The sequence below is a fragment of the Wolffia australiana genome, chromosome 16 (genome assembly GCF_029677425.1).
Source record: "Wolffia australiana isolate 7733 chromosome 16, ASM2967742v1".
In the NCBI taxonomy this organism is placed as follows: domain Eukaryota; kingdom Viridiplantae; phylum Streptophyta; class Magnoliopsida; order Alismatales; family Araceae; genus Wolffia; species Wolffia australiana.
The window spans coordinates 2,946,771-2,964,555 of NC_135850.1; the positions used below are offsets into that span (position 1 = coordinate 2,946,771).

Consider the following 17,785-nt stretch of genomic DNA (forward strand, 5'->3'; position numbering starts at 1 on the left):
TCTAAGGATCACTTACACAACTGTGACATGAATCAACATCATTGAAAGTTCGGTATAATACCATATGGGATTCGTATTATATCAATTCATTGAACTATTTCTACTAAAGAGCACCCACAATCTATCCTTAGTGTCTCCACACTAGTGGACACGGGACCGACCATACTCATCATATGAGTGAGGCTAGACATTGCTATTCTATCCGGATATTTCGATGTCCTTATCGAGTATCCTTTGAATAGGAATATTTAGACCACATGATTAAAGACAATCAATCTCTGTATTAAAATCTCATCATATTGTACTAAGTTTGATCATGTAGTCATAAACTTCATTATATGCATAACACGTGCACTATAATGAATTTTTCTATTAATGAACATGGAACGAGATATGGAATGTGTGATTGGTTTTCCAGCCACACATATTTCCATCATATGTAATTACTTATACATGGACGAAAAGCTAACTGCAAATTTCACATCTTGTTAAAATATCCTTAGTACCATGTATTCATATAATGCAGATGACGTGTTTAATATGAATTTCATGAATTTTTTTAGCCGGATTGAATATTGAGACTTAAAATGTTGAAATTTTATTTAGTATTTTCTGATTGGTAGCAGATGCTGATGAGAATGTCAGGTCCCCTCAATGGATGATTTACCAAGCAGGTGATTAAAATGACATGCTACCAAGAGGATGGACAACACAACTAAATGGCTGCAATTTAATCACAACCATGGACCCCTCTTCAATGCATATCTAAAGGCCAAGGACAGAGCAATCAAACTCTACCCTTAGCCTTGGCCCTCCTTAGTCTGACAAACGGTTCACACCCAAGGGGAACCATCATAAGAAATCTGACATCCCATGAATGACCCCAAATGTTGGAACACACCATCTATGGTTTTCAACGACTCTTCCTTGACCTTAAAAAAGGGTATTCTCAATCCAAATCACTATCTTTTGATGAAAACCAAATCGTGATGTCGGGAGACCCATTCGATACGCCTCCAGCCTATGTGGAGCCTGTTAAAACTCCGCAAGGGCATACCTAGCTCAGGATGGTTCCAAGGAAGTTCCAGAACATCTCAGATTAGCGCCATCATGGAGGAAGGTGGGCATATATGCTCATAGGTGCACATGCACAGTGATTTCCATCCCCATTCTCAGCTCTTCCAAATCAAGGTAATTCAGATGGATTTTTTTTAGTTCCCTGGCATAGTTTCACTGAATTTTATTAAGTATTTTCTACATGTTACCATTACTATTTGTTCGTATTCACATACAAAAATGAATGTAGTTGAAATTTGAATCGCAGTTCTTACAACAACATCATTGAAGCATTTCCTCGAATGCATGGTACTCATGAAGTTTTCCTCCTAATTTCTCCAATTTTCTTTCAATTTTATATTATATAAAATACTTATTAAAATATTAATCAAGTTAACAGTATTCAATTATTAAAATCTACCTCTACCCTCCATTAGTTCATATAATTATCCCCTAATTACTCTTATTACTCATTATATTCTAGCTCTCCCTCTCACTCTCTACCTAATTTCTTATATTCCCATGAAAAATTAAAATCCATTATCTTCCTATCTCTCTATATCTTGAACTCCTATTATATACAAGATTTATCCTCACTCCATTAATACGTATGTAATTGAATTCTTCTCTCTCTTATATACTTATCCACTTATCCTTACTAATCTTACAAAAACAAATACACTTATCCACTACCTCCCAACATCTTAATATTTCTTTAATTACTATATCTAGATATCCTATCTTACAGATAACAAAAATATTAATCAAAATAAACAATCATTCCAATGCGATCTCTATATCTCTATCCTTATTAATCTCATATATTAATTGAAATCTAAAAATACCCTTTCCAAAACCTATTCTAATATATCATTTTCTTATAATATTATGATTAGATTTCATCACCATATGAATTCAATATCTATAAAACAATAATAAACATAATAATATAGTATTCAATAAATTAAGTTACATATATATTAATTCTACCTTTCTCTATATATTCCTAGATATACCTATTTCACCTATTAATATATCACCCTAATATCTACCTAGCTCTGATTACTCATTTTTACATTCCACATGTATTCATACTTTTCATTATCCTCGTTATTATCATTTTATCCTTTTTTATTCTACTACATAATTAATTTATCTTATTATTCTATTATCTGTTATTCTTATAAATCATAGCTCAAGAAGTAAATCTATCTCTAAAGGCCAGTCCATGTGGAAATAACCTCACTCACCACTATACATAGTTGAGCGAGTTTAAATAATTACACATTTTATTTGATCTAGGCAAGTTAAATTTACAACAAAACTATAATTAACACCCTAACTTGCATTTGTCACCATGATGACTTATTCTTCACGATTGTGTGCAAAGACCTTATCCACATTCACCCCTCTCAAATCAGTTGTCATATTTGCGTGTATTTTCACTTATTAGTTCCCTTTACTATGCAAGCATGTTATCCAGTGATATGAGTTACAAAAGAGTGTGATTTTCTTTTGTTATGTTCTGGTAGATAATAGTGTGACTGTCCAAGAAGCTGACTATTTTGTTGGGGAGGGTGTGTAAGTGCTCATGAACCTCATCTAATGTTCATCCTTTTCATTTATGCAGATCACAAGATGCTTTCTAAAAAATTCAATGCATTGGCTGGTGCCACAGATGGACTGATATATCTCTATCCCTTAGAATTAGAATTTGCAATCTATGACATGGACTTGGTGCATGTATACTACTCCCCAATGGAGAGATACCCTCCTTGAATGTGCTCAATCCTTTGCCTTTCAAATTTTCTCCTATTAATGACAAAGTCAGATTTTAAGAGCCAAGCAGACAATCATGGGGTAAGACAGTTAGGTTTGGCTGGACTGGGTATTAGATTGGTGGCAAGGTTTAGGATTGGTCCAAATAGGCTTGGTGAACAGTTGAGCGTTATGGAACTCCATGGTTTGAACTTTAAAATCTCCTTTTGCCCAGCCCAATGAGCATTCACCCCGTGATTGTGCAGGGCCTAAGGTGGGGCATGGTTTGCAACCTGGTCGGTTTTTATAATTCATATAATGATTTGAAATCAGAATTCTATTTTGGGGAGTGCCCATTGTTTAAGTACTTTTTAAAATGCCATCCAAATTTGAATCAATAGTTAACACATTGTAGACACTTAATCCAATGAAATAAACTCATAAAAAGGGGGAAGGGTTCCAGCATGGGGCCCCATGAAATCCTATGATAAGGGGAATTTGAGTGATGGGCAGTTCAAACTTCCATCCGAAATTCAAACTGCTCATTTTGCCAGGGATTTCAGGCATTTAAAATTTTGCCCACATGGTTCAAATCTGGACTGGGGAACCAGCCCTAGTAAGGTGGGATCATCAAGCCAACCCTCAACATATCCTTTTGTCAAGTTGGTTTAGCCAGTCAGACCCTCAGTTCAGTTGACCTGACCGCTGATCTGTCCTCTTCGTCAGGTTGACAGGTCATGGACGATCAATCTCTATCTTACCATGTCTCTCTATTTATCTCCATCTTTCACTCTCTCCCTGTCATTCCCTCTCTTCTCATCAAATTTTCACTTTTTTTCTCTTTAATTGCCCATCATGCTCCCTCTCTCTCAAAATTCTATCTCCCTGTCTCTCTTTTACCTGTTCTCTATGTCTCTTTTCCCCCCTCTCACACTTGCCATTATTTTTCTCTCTCACACACTCCTTCCCTGTCCATCATCATCATCATCATCATCATCATCATCATCATCATCATCTGTGTGTGTGCATGTTCCACCTTTCTTCTGAGCCTCACTCCAACACGTTACATAATTTTATTTACTGCCTAAATGGGCTTAATGAGAGAAAAATATATGAAAAAGTGAGAAAGCAACAAACAGGGCCAACCCACCGAGCCGGCACGCCTGAACCTCAACCTGGCCTTCAAGTCTACTTAGTCAACCCAGATCAACCTGATGCCCAACCTGCCCTTTAGGTCTGGTTGGATTAATCTACCCTTAGATCCTGCATGGAAAGAGTGGCTGGAGCAGGCAGGGAGATCCAGAAGGATGGCAGAGGCCTACCCCATGCCGTGGGAACCCGTGAACCGATGGCCCTGATCCATCCTGAGTCATGACCCAGACCTTCAAAATAGTTGAACCAGCAGGTCTGGAAGCAGCATTCTGATAACCGAGGGGCAAACCACCACCTGCACATCGTACAGAGACACAAAACCAAGTCAACAAGAAGAGATTTGATGAATAGAGAAGAGCGTTACCAGACCAGTAGTAGTGGAGCCCAATTTCCCCGATACTCTCGCAAGAGAACTCAAAGTTGTATTTGTCATGTCTCCAGGAGAGCAATACAAGGGGCATCCTCACACAATAACCCCCCAGGAAGTGAAATTCAGACAGGGTACGTCTCTATGTCATCAGAATCTTCCAAGTCTGCAAAGACCTCCTGCTTGATCCATCCTCCATCGCCTAAATTGCCAGTATTCCTCTCTTCAGGCAGCTCCATTTCATCCATTGCAAAGCGGCTAGGAATATGAGCCCCAGTTCCAACAAATCCTAGATCTCTGGCACCAGAAACTGGAGGCCATTCGGTCAACGACCAAGGATTAGGTTTATAATCCACGGTATGACCAGCATTACTACATCCGGGAAGGTCTTCAGGGTTGACCAGTCCGCCAACTTGGAACCTTTGTGGGTGAGGTGGTGGTTGATGCACTGCCAATTGAGCCATCAAATTACACTTACTGATGCCATTGGTGGCGAGAGGGTAAGATGTTTGTGGCCAAATGCCGGATCCAGATGCCGCCTCATTTATGGATGCGTTGGCATGACTCAACAATAACTGAGGTTGAAGAAGGGAACGTGGAAGTGGCTGCTCCAGTAAGTCGCCCTGCATTGCATCAGGTGTTTGAGGAAGAATTTGAGACGTGCCACTCAACGGCTGCATGTCGACACCTCCGAGTTGACCAATCCTGGGGCTTGTTTCCACTGAACTGTAGAAGGAATAAGGAGGTCCCCCTTGGGGCTGGGTCGCTCCACTTAACCTCTTTAAATAGAGCCTGTATTTCTGCATAAGTTTGTAGAAGATTCACTGACAACACGTTAAACCATGTTGAAGATCACCGTAAAAGAAAAATACAGGAAGAGTAAAAAATTCTGTCACAACAACACAACTCCTCACTGAAGAAAATACTATTTCAGGAAATAGAGACAAATGAAAATTTCAAGTATACCTGTAAGTGGCTAGCAACGTTTTCTCTAGTGAGACCAGGAACATTCATCAGTTCCAGGATTCTCTTGGGAACTGCCTCTGAAAACAATAAAATAGATAGTAAATTTTATAAAAATTTAAGATAAAATTTATAGAGGTAACAGAGTCGAAAAGATTACTATCAATGCCAAGTCGATTAACAGCGTTCACAAATTGCTTATGGAGCTCAACAGACCAAACCACACGTGGTTTTTTCGATGTTGAAGGATCCTCGTTTTCGACATCACCGTCATCTGTTTGATCTGTTGTGTCCCTTCTTTTTTTGTTAGCTTTCCAGGGAATATCAGTTGCATTAGCGGACGAAGTACAAACTGTATCATCTTTAGGTCGTTTGACTCGGTCAGACTCATCCACCACACTACCTGACGGCTCTTGATCCTTGTTCTCATTCCACTTCTTCCTAATGACGTGTTGCCATATGTTCTTTAACTCCTCAAAACGAATAGGCTTGATCAAGTAATCACATGCACCGTGTTTGACTCCTTTCATTACCATGGATGTCCTTGAATCAGCAGACATCACTGATATAGTAGGAAAAGGAGATCAAAAGATGAAAAAATGATACAAATCTGATAAGACAGAATAAAACAGTAAAATCTTACTAATCACTGGAAGGTCCATTTCCAAACCAACTAGCTCAAGGAGTTTGAAGCCGTCCATGTCAGGCATGTGGACATCACTTATGACAACATCGAACTGTCCCTTTCTCTCGCGGAGAAGAGAGAGTGCACTCATAGCTCGGGAGCAGATACTCACTAAAGAAAAGGGAAATTAAAAGATACTGCCGATAAACATAACACTAAGGATAAGCATCAATAAATGACAAACGTACTTAAACCTTTGAACGGTTTGAAGAATGAAAAATTAAAACACATGGCGGTAAAGCTTCAATAGGGAAAGTAAGGCTTAAAGGCGATGTCACTGAAACACTGTTACACTAAGTGCAGCTAGAAAAGTGAAAATAAAGATAAATATTATTCTTTCTAAATGAACCTTTGGTCATTTTGCGCATTTGACATGTATCCTTTGTTTCATTAGCAAACATATGGAAGGATAGGGGAAAAAAAAACGAAAAGCAAAATGAAAATTGTGGAATGTTGGACAAGTATCTAATCACAGGACACTGATTGTAAAAAACACTGCATGTTGAGTTCTAATGTGCAATATTTCTCTGAAAACTTAAGTTCTGAGCGCAACAGCTTCAGACATTGCATGTTGAGTTCTAATGATTGAAAGTTCATTAATTTTTAGTCCAGAAATTGCAAAGGAGCTAGATCTGAAGCGGCAGCTGCTACAACAATAGAGTATTCAAAAGCATTTAAAAGGAGTTAGCAAATCCAGAAATCAATGTTTTCAGTTCAGAACACTTGAAAAACTAAGACGGCTGATGTTCAACCTTAACACAGAGATCTATCCAGATAATAGAATGGATCTTCTAAATGGCAATTACGTTGCGCTTCCTTCCTTAAAGATATGTGGCCTGAAGGGATTGGACAAAAATATGTGGCCGTTACTAGATGTAATACCCAAATGGGGGAACACAGACTAGCAGCCAAATAATGATAAAATCGCGCTTACGTCTACGCGTTTCCGAGAACTCTTGAAGAAGACAAAAAGAGAAACCCCGGCAGCCTAAAATCAAAATACACTGCCAATATGCAGAAATAAATCCTCATGAACAAGTAAATCTGTAGAATTATCTTTTGGAAGCACTGCTGAAAACATGGGAGCATACTTAAGGTGAGTTAGACGAAAACCCAGAAGGCATACACCAAAAAAACCATCAAAATTTGAAGATTCACAGTCCAAGGTTTCCCACGAAGGCAAAAGAACTCTAGACCGCCCTCCAGGAATTCTCGCGTAAAAAAAAACTAAAGAGAGATTATACCGTGGTACTCGCACTTCTGGAGCATCCGTTCGAGTATTTTCAAGCAAATCATATCATCGTCCACAACAAGAACCCTAAGACCGGCGGGGAATTTCTCCATCACCACTTCCTCGGCCTTGATCCGACCGCTAACATCACTCATGCAAGTCGCCAGAGAGGCCATCAATCACTTCCCTACTCGTCAAATCTCAACAAGCACATCCCACAGCACCGGATCTGATCGAATTCGTTCCTCTACAGCGCGAACTAAATTCAATTAAATAACCCCAAAATTCAGAAATCCCCCGTTCGAGCTTGAAATCCTCGAGAAAAACCTCCTCCAGACGGCCCGCTGTATCCCCGTGGACTGTGACTGATAACATGGAAACTCCACAAATTACCATTTTACCCTCCCTTTATTATTTATTTAAGCAGGAGCAGTCTTCGATGAATAATTGTAGAATTCGTGAATTCAGGGGGGTATTTCCGTCATGAAAAGCGGCAATCATTGCCGCTGCTGACACCGTCCAGAAGTAGTTTCCGCTTTCCGGGTCAGTCCAATTTATGGGCCGACCAAGCCCAATAACAAAAAAAACTAAAAATAAAAATAAAAATTGGAAGAAAAACGTGGAAAACGTGCGAGAAAGAGAGAGCTTAGCACAAGAATATAAGCCCTCAAAGAGTAAAAGATTAGAAGTTATGGACATTAACAAGCACAGAGTGAGAGATAGATAGATTGAGAAAGAGAGAGGGAGAGAGAGAGAGAGGCCTATACAAAACAGAAGAAAAAACAGAGAAATTGGCTAAGTAGAAACTGGGGAAGGGTTGGTTAGCCAGCTCCAGACAATTGAGTCAAGTCAGATGCAGACCCATCTCCTCCGTCGGTCAAAGCAGGTCAATATTACCAAAAAACCCTCATTGACCCGGAAGGTTGCGCACCACCCCGGCACGAGGCAAAGGAGTCCTACAGCCCATGAATTGAAAGAAAAATTAGTCAACGTTGTGAAAAAGTCAACACGAAGGTCAAAACACGCACCTCCCGAGGAGATGAGGGCCGTTGACCGGGCCTCTGGAGCTGCCGAGCTTCTTGGCCCTGCCGTCCGGCGCCTTATCCACTCTCATCGCTGCCACCTCCTTCTCCATGGCCGCCACCTCCCTCCTCATCTTCTTCGCCTCCACCTCCATGGCCTTGGTCAGCGTGTCCACCTTCTTCGCCAGCATCTACAAAAAACCCAACGTCAGCCATTGCCATGATTTTTTTGAAATTCTCCCTTTCCTCCGGAATGTAGGTCTGGATCCGGATGTGGATGAAGGACGTCACGGGACGAATTTTGTCCCGTCCTACTTCCGACGTTAGGTAAGGGACGAAGGACGGGCCGGTTTTTTGTCTACCAACAAAAAAACGATCCCGTCTAATTATCTCGGGGCGGTTTTTCGTCCCGTCCAGTCCTCCCAGGACAATTTTTCATCCCGAAATTTGTCCCGGACGAAAAAAACCCTTTTTATATTTTTAATATATTAATATAGATTTTTCTAAGTATTTTAAGAGAAATATGGAGGAGAGAAAATGCAAATGGACATATGTACACTTAATTCTGAGCGGCGTCAGTTTGCACGCGCGAAAAAACACAAGGACCTTGATGCAAATTGTCATAACGAGGCCACGTGGTGAAATCTCAACCGTAGGATGTGAATCTGGCTGTTTCCCGTCCACATCCGGCCGTCCATCATCCGAGACCTCTGGACGGACGGTTTTTTAGTCCCAGGGGACGAAAACCGTCCCGTCCGATGGTCCCCGGGACGAATTTTCGTCCCTAAATTCGTCCGTATCCTTGGACGGGACAATTTTTTCGTCTCGGGACGAAAAAATTGTCCCGTCCGCGTCCCTGAACTATACTCGGGAAGTACCTCAATGGCGTCGTCTTTGTCCTTCAAGCTCTGATCCTTCTCATGGATGGCCTTCCGCAGATTAATGACCTCCTTCTGCAGGATATCGTACAGCATGCCGGAGACCATTTCTGGGGCCTCTGGGTTGGGGGAGCCAGCGGACTTTTCCTGTGAGCTGTTGCCTATGGCAGTGGGTTCGGCTGACTTGTTCATGGTTAAGCACGGGCCGGACCCGTTGGCGAGGGCGGCCTTGCTTCTCTCCGATGATGACCTGGCGCCACCGTCAAAGGACCTTGACGTCCCCTTAGCATGCTTCAAAACCATGCTGGCACTTGACGAGAGAGAAGTGGATCTCAGCTGAGACGGGGATCGACGGGGGAGGAATCCGTTGGGGGAGACCTTCCCAGTGGCATTGTCGGCCCCACCAAGGGACTGGCGACGGAGAGCACCGTTGCCAACTGTCCTCGGCTCCATGGGAAGGCGGGGAGCACTGCTGGAGGACGTCCCCAGACTCTCCTCCAGAACCTTCAGACGTAGTTGGTGCTTCTCCTGAACCAGAAGGCCAATGTTTGTTTACTATAAGAATAATTCACTTGGGAAGGGGAAGAGTATAGATTCATGGCTCACTTTTAGTAATGCCTCCGCCCTAGCCGCGCGTTCAGCAATGGCAAGCTTATCTCGAAGTTGCTGCATCTCGCCCTGAGAAGGAAAATGGGACACACAATACTTACACATTTTCACTAATAGGATGACAGATATGATGGATTATCAAATATTCAAAATCAACATATTGCCATCATTATATAAATTTAAACAATTTAAGAGTAGTTCAATTTTTGCCAAATAAAAATCAAGAGTGATGATCGTCCTTCTCATTTGTAGGCATCAGAATGATGATAACGATGACAAAATAGCCATCACAATCGTCACTCGCTTCTGACGAGGAAGACAACGATGGAATCGACATCACACACAGTTATCATGCTGATGATTTCGTCTGGCCTTGTCATCTGTCGGCACCAGGATGATGCCGACAATGATGTCATCATCATTAGTCTGAGATTCTGTGGCAATAACGAAACCAAGATTTGTATAATGATGACAACATTTTCAGGGCAAAAAGGCTTTCATTATTGTCCGTTTCATTTTTCAGAGCCAGGATGATGACAATGATGATAAAATCATCATTGTCAACATCACTCATTTCAAACTCAAAGGCAATTATGAAATCGTCACCGTCACACAAACCCCACTATTGACTCACTTAGTTTGAAAGACAATCCAATTATGTAAAAATAAACTACTACTCTATAACATATATCACACATCAAGCCGCCTGGCGAATAAGAGGACACTGAACGCTTGCCTGCATGAAACGGCGCTCTTCGAGCCACTGCTTTACTGGCATAACCTTGTCATTGGCATCTTTCCAATCGTTTGCCACCACAACAGCAACCCTGTTGGCGTTGACCTTGGCACGTGCTAATTCACGCTCAAGAACTTTCATTTCCTCCTGCAGAAAAAATGCACAAAGATGTGTCAAGCAAGGAGATAATGACGTCTCTGTTAAAGACACTTCTAACATACGCTCATTTCCTGAACTTTTCTCTGGTAGTCCCGAACAGCATTTGCAGCAGCCCCACCAGCTAGCACAGCTTCTTCAAGCTCACGGATGGTTTGGCTCAGCTTCTCAACTTCCGCAATCTTCTGGCGATGGAGTTTGTCCAATATCTTATTCTCCTCCTGATTTAAAACATAATATTCATCAAAAAATGAAATAGGACAAAGGACGAATGGTGACCAAGATATTCAACGAAAGCTTCAAAAGGAGGAAATCCATACCTGGCAGATATCAATTTGCTTCATTAAATCCTGATTCTTATTTTGAAGATCATCCACCAGAGAGGCTTTTGCTAAAGCCATCTCGACTGTTCTTTCTGCTTCTAATAACGCAGCTTCCTTTGATTTCGTAAGACGATCAAGAGCCTTGTTGTCATCTTGAAGTTTGGCAATCTGCATAGAAATAGTAAATTGGTGAAGAATGGAGTCGGCTAATAAATGATGAACTAGATAGACAAACAAAAAATTACATAACTAGATAGACAGTACAACTTTGGGTTCAAAAAATAGGCAGCAAAAAATAGCTGGATAGAGGATGCCGCAGTGAATTAGTAAGAAAGAGCTGATAAGATTAGGATAAGTCTCAGGCCAAAAATCAGATATAATTTAAACTCTCAAGATGACTCATGGCTAGGAATAAGGCGAGAAAAGAAGAAAACCTCTTGACGGGCAAGTCTGAGGTCCGCTTCTAATGGTGCCAGGATTGCCTCAATTGGGGGCATGTCATCATCCTTCTGAGCTGCATGAACTCTTCTGAGAGTAGCTTCGGCGGCAAACTGAGCCGCCATTGAGGCCTTCTTCTCATCATTAATCCTTTTGATCTCAAGGTTCTGAAAATAGATACGGTACAACATATATAAGCATAAGGCACACCCATCTCCAGGAGAGATGAATTGTGATTTAGAAAACAATGATAATTAGGTAATAGGAATCATGATGTGACGCCACAAATCATTCAATTCACGGCATTTGGTGAAATTTGTTAAACACCGAAATCTCTGTCTATGTTTCCTTAAAAGACAATATTGAACGGACTGGAAATACTTTCCGTCAGATTGTCGTACCCGTTATTTTATACACTTAACAACCAAATCAGGTCATATAAATTTATATCTGCATCATCATTTTCCTATAAGAATGTTAAAACTGCCGGTCGATGAAAAGAACAGGAAAATTTATTTTAAAATGTTTAGCATAGAAGACCATTGAGCCAAAACAAGATCAGAGTCATAAAAGTTCCTACAACTAATTTCTTAAAATTAACGCATTTATTTTCTATTTTTAGATGATGGAAAAAACTCTTTTCAAAGCCAAGAGGCTGCCCACTAAGTTTATCTGGCCGACATTGAAAAGAAGCCATGTTGCTCACATACCTTGCTTTCGAGAAGTGATTCAGTCAACTTGAGCTTCTCATCCAATACTGCTAACTCCTCCGTGATCTGATATTAAAATAAAAGCATTCGCTCACATAAATGCGACAATTGGCATCCACTAGCAAAATAACTTAAAAGGAAAATCTAGTCTGTCCAACTGACTATATTTCCACAAACAAACGGCCACAATAATAACAAGGGAGGGAAAATACAGGTTTTTATAACAATAAGTGCCTGGAAAGTTACATTTAATAGCCGCTGAATATGTCCAGAAGCCTAAGCTATTTTCAATAATATTCAAGACAGGAGAACTCTGTATGAATGAAACAGCGAACAAGTCCCGATTCGACACAAAACGAGGCAGAAACTTGCCACTGTTGAAGTGTCGGAGATGGATAAATTAAAAAATCAAAATTAACAGAAATCTCAGATTCTCAGTCAGAAGGGCAAATGGTGGGAACAGACGCAAATCTAATATTTATATTTCACCGGGTGGACTAAACTCGAACGTACCTCTTCAACCGCCTTCTCCCTAGCACGCTCGGACAACCTCAACGCCTTAATTTCAGCTTGGGCCTCCGATAATTCCCTATCCTTCTCTGCATTACAAGAAAATTTTAAGAAAAAAGGTATAAACTCCAGCAGATCCGAATTCCGGTCCTACCTCTGACTTCATTCTCGAGGCGGGTCAGCTCGAATCTAATCGGATCCGAGCCGTGCATCAACCCCATTAGATCTTCAACCTCGGAGCTCGGCCGAATCGACCCACGTCGCCTCAAGCTCCCAGCTTTCGTTCCTTCACTTCTGAACGACCCCGACACGGTAAGCAAAGCGGGCTGCTCAAATCCACCGTCCCCGCCTTCATAACCTCGCCGATCGGCCATTCCCAGATCCAACTCCCTCACATCCAAAATCCGCAGCCAAGCGTAATCAATACGAAATCAAAACCCTAGATGCCGCTAAGACCGCAACAAGGCTTCTCCGTTGCCTCTAAGAGCACGAGCTGGAAACAAACTGGTTAGAGAACGCAATTCCCTTCACCTTCGAAGCCGCATTCATGGAGTTCTTCCTCAGCCGACTACCCACCTCCATCGCCGTCTCTCCACGTTCCCTTCCAGCCTTCCACATCCCCCAAAAAGAGGTGTCCGTGTACTGTACAGAGACTGTTATAAGAGCCGTTTTTTATTTAATATCTTTGTTTTAAAACTCCGAGACGAAGAGTTAGTCCCCCACTCCCCCCCTCTAAAATTGGTAAAATTAGAATATTTTTATTCAGAACGCCGGGCCCACCATTTACTGTGACAATGATACCGTTCTGCTACACCGCAAAATCCGTGCGGGCCCCACCGGCTTATTACTTAATTAACTTGGCCAGATGCTTTACGGCTACTAATCGAGATTAGGTGAAAAAGTCAACTGCCACGTGGGCTGTCGACCGCTCTTAAGGAGGACGCTTAGGTGTAACTCGGCCCTGTTCCGACACGTGGCTGACAACTGTTGGTCGGGTGAGCCCGGCACTTCAGGCCAGTCAGAGATCATCATAACGTTGACTAGTCAACGGGGCGGTGAGCTAACCGCTCTTTCCGGAGCGGTGACGAGAATCTGCTCGTCTTTCCCGGGGAAGATGGCCTATTTTTTTGGGTTTATTTATTAAATTCGGGGGACCATTGCGACATGCAACTGCAGAGTAAAAGACCCACCGAGTAAATTCCCTCAAGGACTTTTACTACAAATCTCATAATTAATGATCGGACGGTTAATAAAAAACTGATCTTTATGGCCAGCATTTAATCCGAAAATAAAGAAAATGGGACTGGATCCAAAACAATATTATAGAGAGCATATGAAAATAATTAAGCTGCTTCTGACAAAGTCAACAAAACTGCGCAGATCGTAGGGTAAACATTGCGGGTTACTTGGTAATATTAATTAAAGATAAAATGATTAAGTAACGAAAATACAGCCCGAATTATTGCCCTCAATTTTCTTTCTAGGTGGCCGGCCAAGAGAGAAGCTTAAAGCCAATACAATCCATAGAAAAATTAAACAGAGAACTTGATTATTCTGAAACGAGGGAGACTCTGGACTTGCCACGAACATAAGAATAATCGTCAGCAAAAACCATGAAAAAAAACTAAAATTCCAAGTTATCCATCAGCCAAGGAAAACGATGCGAATGGAGGTCTGCTCATAGGAACTCTCCCAGTTCTTCCCATCAAAGTCAACAAAACTGCGCAGATCATAGGGTAAATATTGCGGGTTACTAGGTAATTAATTAAAGATAAAATGATTAAGTAACGAAAATGCAGCCCGAATTATTGCCCTCAATTTTCTTTCATGGTGGCCTGCCAAGAGAGAAGCTTCAACCAATATAATTCATAGAAAAATTAAACAGAGAACTAGTATTATAATGAAATGAGGGAGACTCTGGACTTGCCACGAACATAAGAATAATCGATAGTAAAAACCATGAAAAAAAACTAAAATTCCAAGTTATCCGTCAGCCAAGGAAAACGATGCAATGGAGGTCTGCTCATAGGAACTTTCCCAGTTCTTCCCATCAAACGTCCTGACCTCGACATGAGAGAGTGTTCCAGGGTCAACGCATCTAAAAGTCAATGCTACTCCATCCGGGTTTGACCGGGGGATGTAGAAGGAAGTGATGCCACAGACGTTGCAGAAGGTGTGCTTAGCAGTGTGAGATCCGAAGGTGTAAGTGGTGATGAATTTCTCTGAGTCAACCTTCAACTTGAATTTGCAAGAAGGAACGATGAAGTGAGTGTTGCCTCTCATGGAGCAGTCAGAGCAGTTACAGCTCCACGCGACGACGCTCTTCGGAGCTTCTGCTTCCCATCTGACACGGCCACAGTGGCATCCTCCACGATGCGTGACGATCTCAGTGTTCATTCTCTTGCCAGTGCAGTGGTAGGGAGAGAGATGTGTAAGGGATGATAAGGAAAGGAGGGTAAAGAAAGAAGAGAATATTCTATTGGGAAGGTAAAATTTGACTAAAATCAGGAAGAAAGTATCGCATCTGCCTCTGGATGGAAGGAATTTGATAAAGTTTCTTATTCTATACAATCATAACATAGATTGAACTGCTGAATCGTCAAAATTGCGTGCTATGATAGTTTCAGTTAAGTTCACTGGCTGGAGATAAGCGGACTCGAACTGCTGAGTTAAAATGGAGGAGGAAAAGAAAGGGACAGTTTAAAATATGAGAACATGCTCGGGGAAGCAAAGCAATTTCTTATACCAGGAAGAATGTTTAAATTATGCGTTTTCCAGGAAGAAATTGTCAAAATTTCCTACATTCTAAAACTAAATTGAGGTCATTTAGTTTTAGAATGAACATCCCCGTAATTTTCGAAAGAAATTGAATAAAATCTGGAAGAAAGATAACCTTTGGGTTTCGGTAAACATTGAAGATGTCTCACATGACCTCATTTAGTTATATAATCATCGATCCGTTGAGATATTGATCGGCGAAAACTCCAGCCACAATAAGGACGATTAACTCCGTTGTGATAATCAAATCCCATTCGATAGATTCTTTATTCTTTCGGTTATGACGAATATTATGCACACATAAGAAAAAATCACCGGCCACTGACAGAGAGGGAAGAGCCAGGAAGGGACTTTCAAGATCAATTCCCCAAAAGAGATTGGAGAATGTCACTTTAAGAAAATTCTCTTAATCGACTGAGACAAAAGCTATAAACCCTGAACGAAGCGTGGATAATGAGACCTTGAGTTGATGGAAAATAATCATAAAAGAAATCCCACTTTCGTCGTTCAAACTTCATTTTACCGACGAGAAACCTCACGTCGTAGCTATGCGAGGATCCAGAGTACGTAGCAAAAGACGGCTATTTTTCGGGATGCAAAATCATTCAAGTAGGTCAATCCTTCATTTCATCCGTTCCCGATTATATCTCACGATCAAAGTTTGAAGAAATAGTAGAGAATGATATACCGGACTAGGCGAAGATCGAAGGCGCTCACTCGCGCTTGACACGGCGCCCGTGAAATCCACCGCAGAAGATCCCAACGAATCTCTCTACTTCAATTGGCTCTGGTACATTGATAAGTGTATATATAAGCTCAACAGAAACCCCGGAAAAAAATTATTATATCGCTTTATACCCCTCAAACTTTCTCTTAGATCTTATATCCAGCTCCCTACGGGCTTTCCTGCGGCTAATTACAAAATATAAAGCTTATCCCAGTAGGTATTTGGAATTTAGAGATCTTTTGCGGGTTTAATTGGAATTTGGTAGTTTCACTTTCACCTTATTCTATAATCTATATTTAGATGGGAAGGACATCAACGCCTAAGTTATCTCGTATGAACAGCGCGGCCCCCGTCGGGGATCTCGCCATTGCTGCGTGATCGGCGGTGTTCGTCCTTCCTCGCAGCGTAGATTACTTGCGTCTTGGGAAATCCGGCCTGTTCTTCCTCCTCAGGTTAAGGAATTCGGAAATCTGCCCGCGGCGGCGTCGTCTTCTTTGGCAATCAGCTGATACTTTTTTTCTGGAGACGATAAAAGTGCCAAGAGAGGCAATGGCCCGTAATCGAGGTGAATTCGACGCCGATTTTATTGTGATTGTTGATTGATTTTTTTTGGATCTCCTCCTGCCTGAGATTGTTGATTGAGTTGCGCAAATGTTTTATTCCGTTCCGGAAGGAGGTTGAGTAATATCAAATATCTGAACAGAAGGCTGGAGAGTGATGACGATTCTATATTTAATCGAATATTGAATTTTTTGGACAGAGGTTCTATGGGTGGATCAATGATGTCAGGATCTCTCATGGTAAAATGGATTTTTCAAAGTGATCAGGGTGATGAATGTCAAATAATTGGTGAAGGGGGATGCATATTATCTCCCACAAAGCGTTCTAGTTATAGAGATGTTTCATTTAATCGTGACATTAAGCCTAACAATACCTTCATAACGCCTGGCGCCTCCAGTCGGGTTGAGTCAATACCGCAATTGTCCAGCCGGTGATGTTTAGATGAATCAGATATCTTCTAAGAAAATACCCGTAGGGTTGAGATATATGAGATGGTTGATGGACTTGAGGGATTGAAAAATTTTTAATCTTTCATGATGCATTTCAAATATTTTTGGCCTAGAAATGGACCCAGAAATCAGTGAATCAGTTTATTATTCACTCTGTTGCCCGTTCTCATAAATAGTTGGTTCGAGATTAGCGTATTAAATTGAACTAGGAACTGAACACCCCTGTGGTTCTCTTTAGCTGTCGTTGTAATTTGTCTCAACCTACTTGGATACACCTTAAGAAGATCAGATGCATAGTTGAATTATGGATCGTTATCATTGTAGACTCGTACCTGAATATAGTTTGAGGTCCTTTCTTTCAAACAGACTGAGATGCTGAATATCTCAGAAATATGTGAACCTAGATCATATCTCCTCATTGCACTGTGAATCCAGAAATTTGTGAACCCAGGATTTGTCCCCTATAAATTAAATGAACTAGAGTTGAAAGAACCAATGGCTTCTTCAGATTATTTATATATGAGAGGCACATAGAACGAATTTTTTTATCTTGATCAAAGGGAACATGAGCAAATTCATGATCGGCTTCATCATTTGATTCAAGGTCTACGTTGTGAAACATTCACATGATCTGCGACTCATTACTTGATTTATTATCAATTTGGTTGCTATAGCA

At 41.2% G+C, this 17,785-nt stretch overlaps 4 protein-coding genes across 8 annotated transcripts in view; 1 reads left to right on the forward strand and 3 right to left on the reverse strand.

The window, feature by feature from the left end:
* Positions 1-3,864: 3,864 nt before the first annotated feature.
* On the reverse strand, positions 3,865-7,565 carry LOC144713881 (two-component response regulator ARR14-like). 3 transcript variants are annotated; one of them, XR_013584185.1, is made up of 6 exons: positions 7,226-7,565; positions 5,940-6,092; positions 5,457-5,858; positions 5,300-5,376; positions 4,336-5,133; positions 3,865-4,261 (listed from the first exon to the last, which is right to left on the reverse strand). XR_013584185.1 is itself a non-coding variant. In XM_078588611.1 (5 exons), exons 1-5 carry the CDS (start codon positions 7,386-7,388, stop codon positions 4,459-4,461), a joined length of 1,470 nt encoding a protein of 489 aa, XP_078444737.1. In that variant the 5' UTR covers positions 7,389-7,565; the 3' UTR covers positions 3,865-4,458. The 3 variants fall into 3 exon arrangements, 1 of the variants encoding a protein (XP_078444737.1); XR_013584186.1 differs by having other exon boundaries at positions 4,331-5,133; XM_078588611.1 differs by having other exon boundaries at positions 3,865-5,133.
* A 293-nt stretch (positions 7,566-7,858) lies between these two features.
* LOC144713880 (microtubule-associated protein 70-2-like) lies at positions 7,859-13,238 on the reverse strand. The gene is made up of 11 exons (XM_078588610.1): positions 12,749-13,238; positions 12,598-12,683; positions 12,085-12,150; positions 11,371-11,541; positions 10,934-11,104; positions 10,679-10,834; positions 10,458-10,604; positions 9,719-9,790; positions 9,113-9,640; positions 8,241-8,425; positions 7,859-8,168 (listed from the first exon to the last, which is right to left on the reverse strand). Exons 1-11 carry the CDS (start codon positions 12,966-12,968, stop codon positions 8,120-8,122), a joined length of 1,851 nt encoding a protein of 616 aa, XP_078444736.1. The 5' UTR covers positions 12,969-13,238; the 3' UTR covers positions 7,859-8,119.
* Positions 13,239-14,028: 790 nt separating this feature from the next.
* Positions 14,029-16,197, reverse strand: LOC144713882 (carbon-sulfur lyase). 3 transcript variants are annotated; one of them, XR_013584187.1, is made up of 2 exons: positions 16,061-16,197; positions 14,029-14,314 (listed from the first exon to the last, which is right to left on the reverse strand). XR_013584187.1 is itself a non-coding variant. In XM_078588613.1 (2 exons), exon 2 carries the CDS (start codon positions 14,989-14,991, stop codon positions 14,578-14,580), a length of 414 nt encoding a protein of 137 aa, XP_078444739.1. In that variant the 5' UTR covers positions 14,992-14,994; positions 16,061-16,166; the 3' UTR covers positions 14,438-14,577. The 3 variants fall into 3 exon arrangements, 2 of the variants coding, with proteins under 2 accessions (XP_078444739.1, XP_078444738.1); XM_078588613.1 differs by lacking the exon at positions 14,029-14,314 and adding an exon at positions 14,438-14,994 and having other exon boundaries at positions 16,061-16,166; XM_078588612.1 differs by lacking the exon at positions 14,029-14,314 and adding an exon at positions 14,438-15,255 and having other exon boundaries at positions 16,061-16,148.
* Positions 16,198-16,411: 214 nt separating this feature from the next.
* LOC144713879 (putative phosphoinositide phosphatase SAC9) overlaps positions 16,412-17,785 on the forward strand; it is a 29,591-nt gene continuing 28,217 nt past the window's right edge. Inside the window, exon 1 of the mRNA XM_078588603.1 lies at positions 16,412-16,664. Coding sequence (XP_078444729.1) covers positions 16,649-16,664 — 16 coding nt within the window. The 5' untranslated portion in view covers positions 16,412-16,648. The remainder of the gene's footprint in view (positions 16,665-17,785) is intronic.

Bases quoted from the DNA above. Each gene is read 5' to 3' on its own strand.
- LOC144713881 (XM_078588611.1), bottom strand. From the start codon at position 7,388: ATGGCCTCTCTGGCGACTTGCATGAGTGATGTTAGCGGTCGGATCAAG. The intron at 6,093-7,225 runs GTATAATCTCTC...CCTTTTCTTTAG, and splicing joins CCAGAAGTGCGAGTACCACG to TGAGTATCTGCTCCCGAGCT. The intron at 5,134-5,299 runs GTATACTTGAAA...AAACTTATGCAG, and splicing joins ACGTTGCTAGCCACTTACAG to AAATACAGGCTCTATTTAAA.
- LOC144713880 (XM_078588610.1), bottom strand. From the start codon at position 12,968: ATGGCCGATCGGCGAGGTTATGAAGGCGGGGACGGTGGATTTGAGCAG. The intron at 12,151-12,597 runs GTACGTTCGAGT...TTTTAATATCAG, and splicing joins GGGAGAAGGCGGTTGAAGAG to ATCACGGAGGAGTTAGCAGT. The intron at 10,605-10,678 runs GTATGTTAGAAG...TTTTTTCTGCAG, and splicing joins GAAAAGTTCAGGAAATGAGC to GAGGAAATGAAAGTTCTTGA.
- LOC144713882 (XM_078588613.1), bottom strand. From the start codon at position 14,991: ATGAACACTGAGATCGTCACGCATCGTGGAGGATGCCACTGTGGCCGT.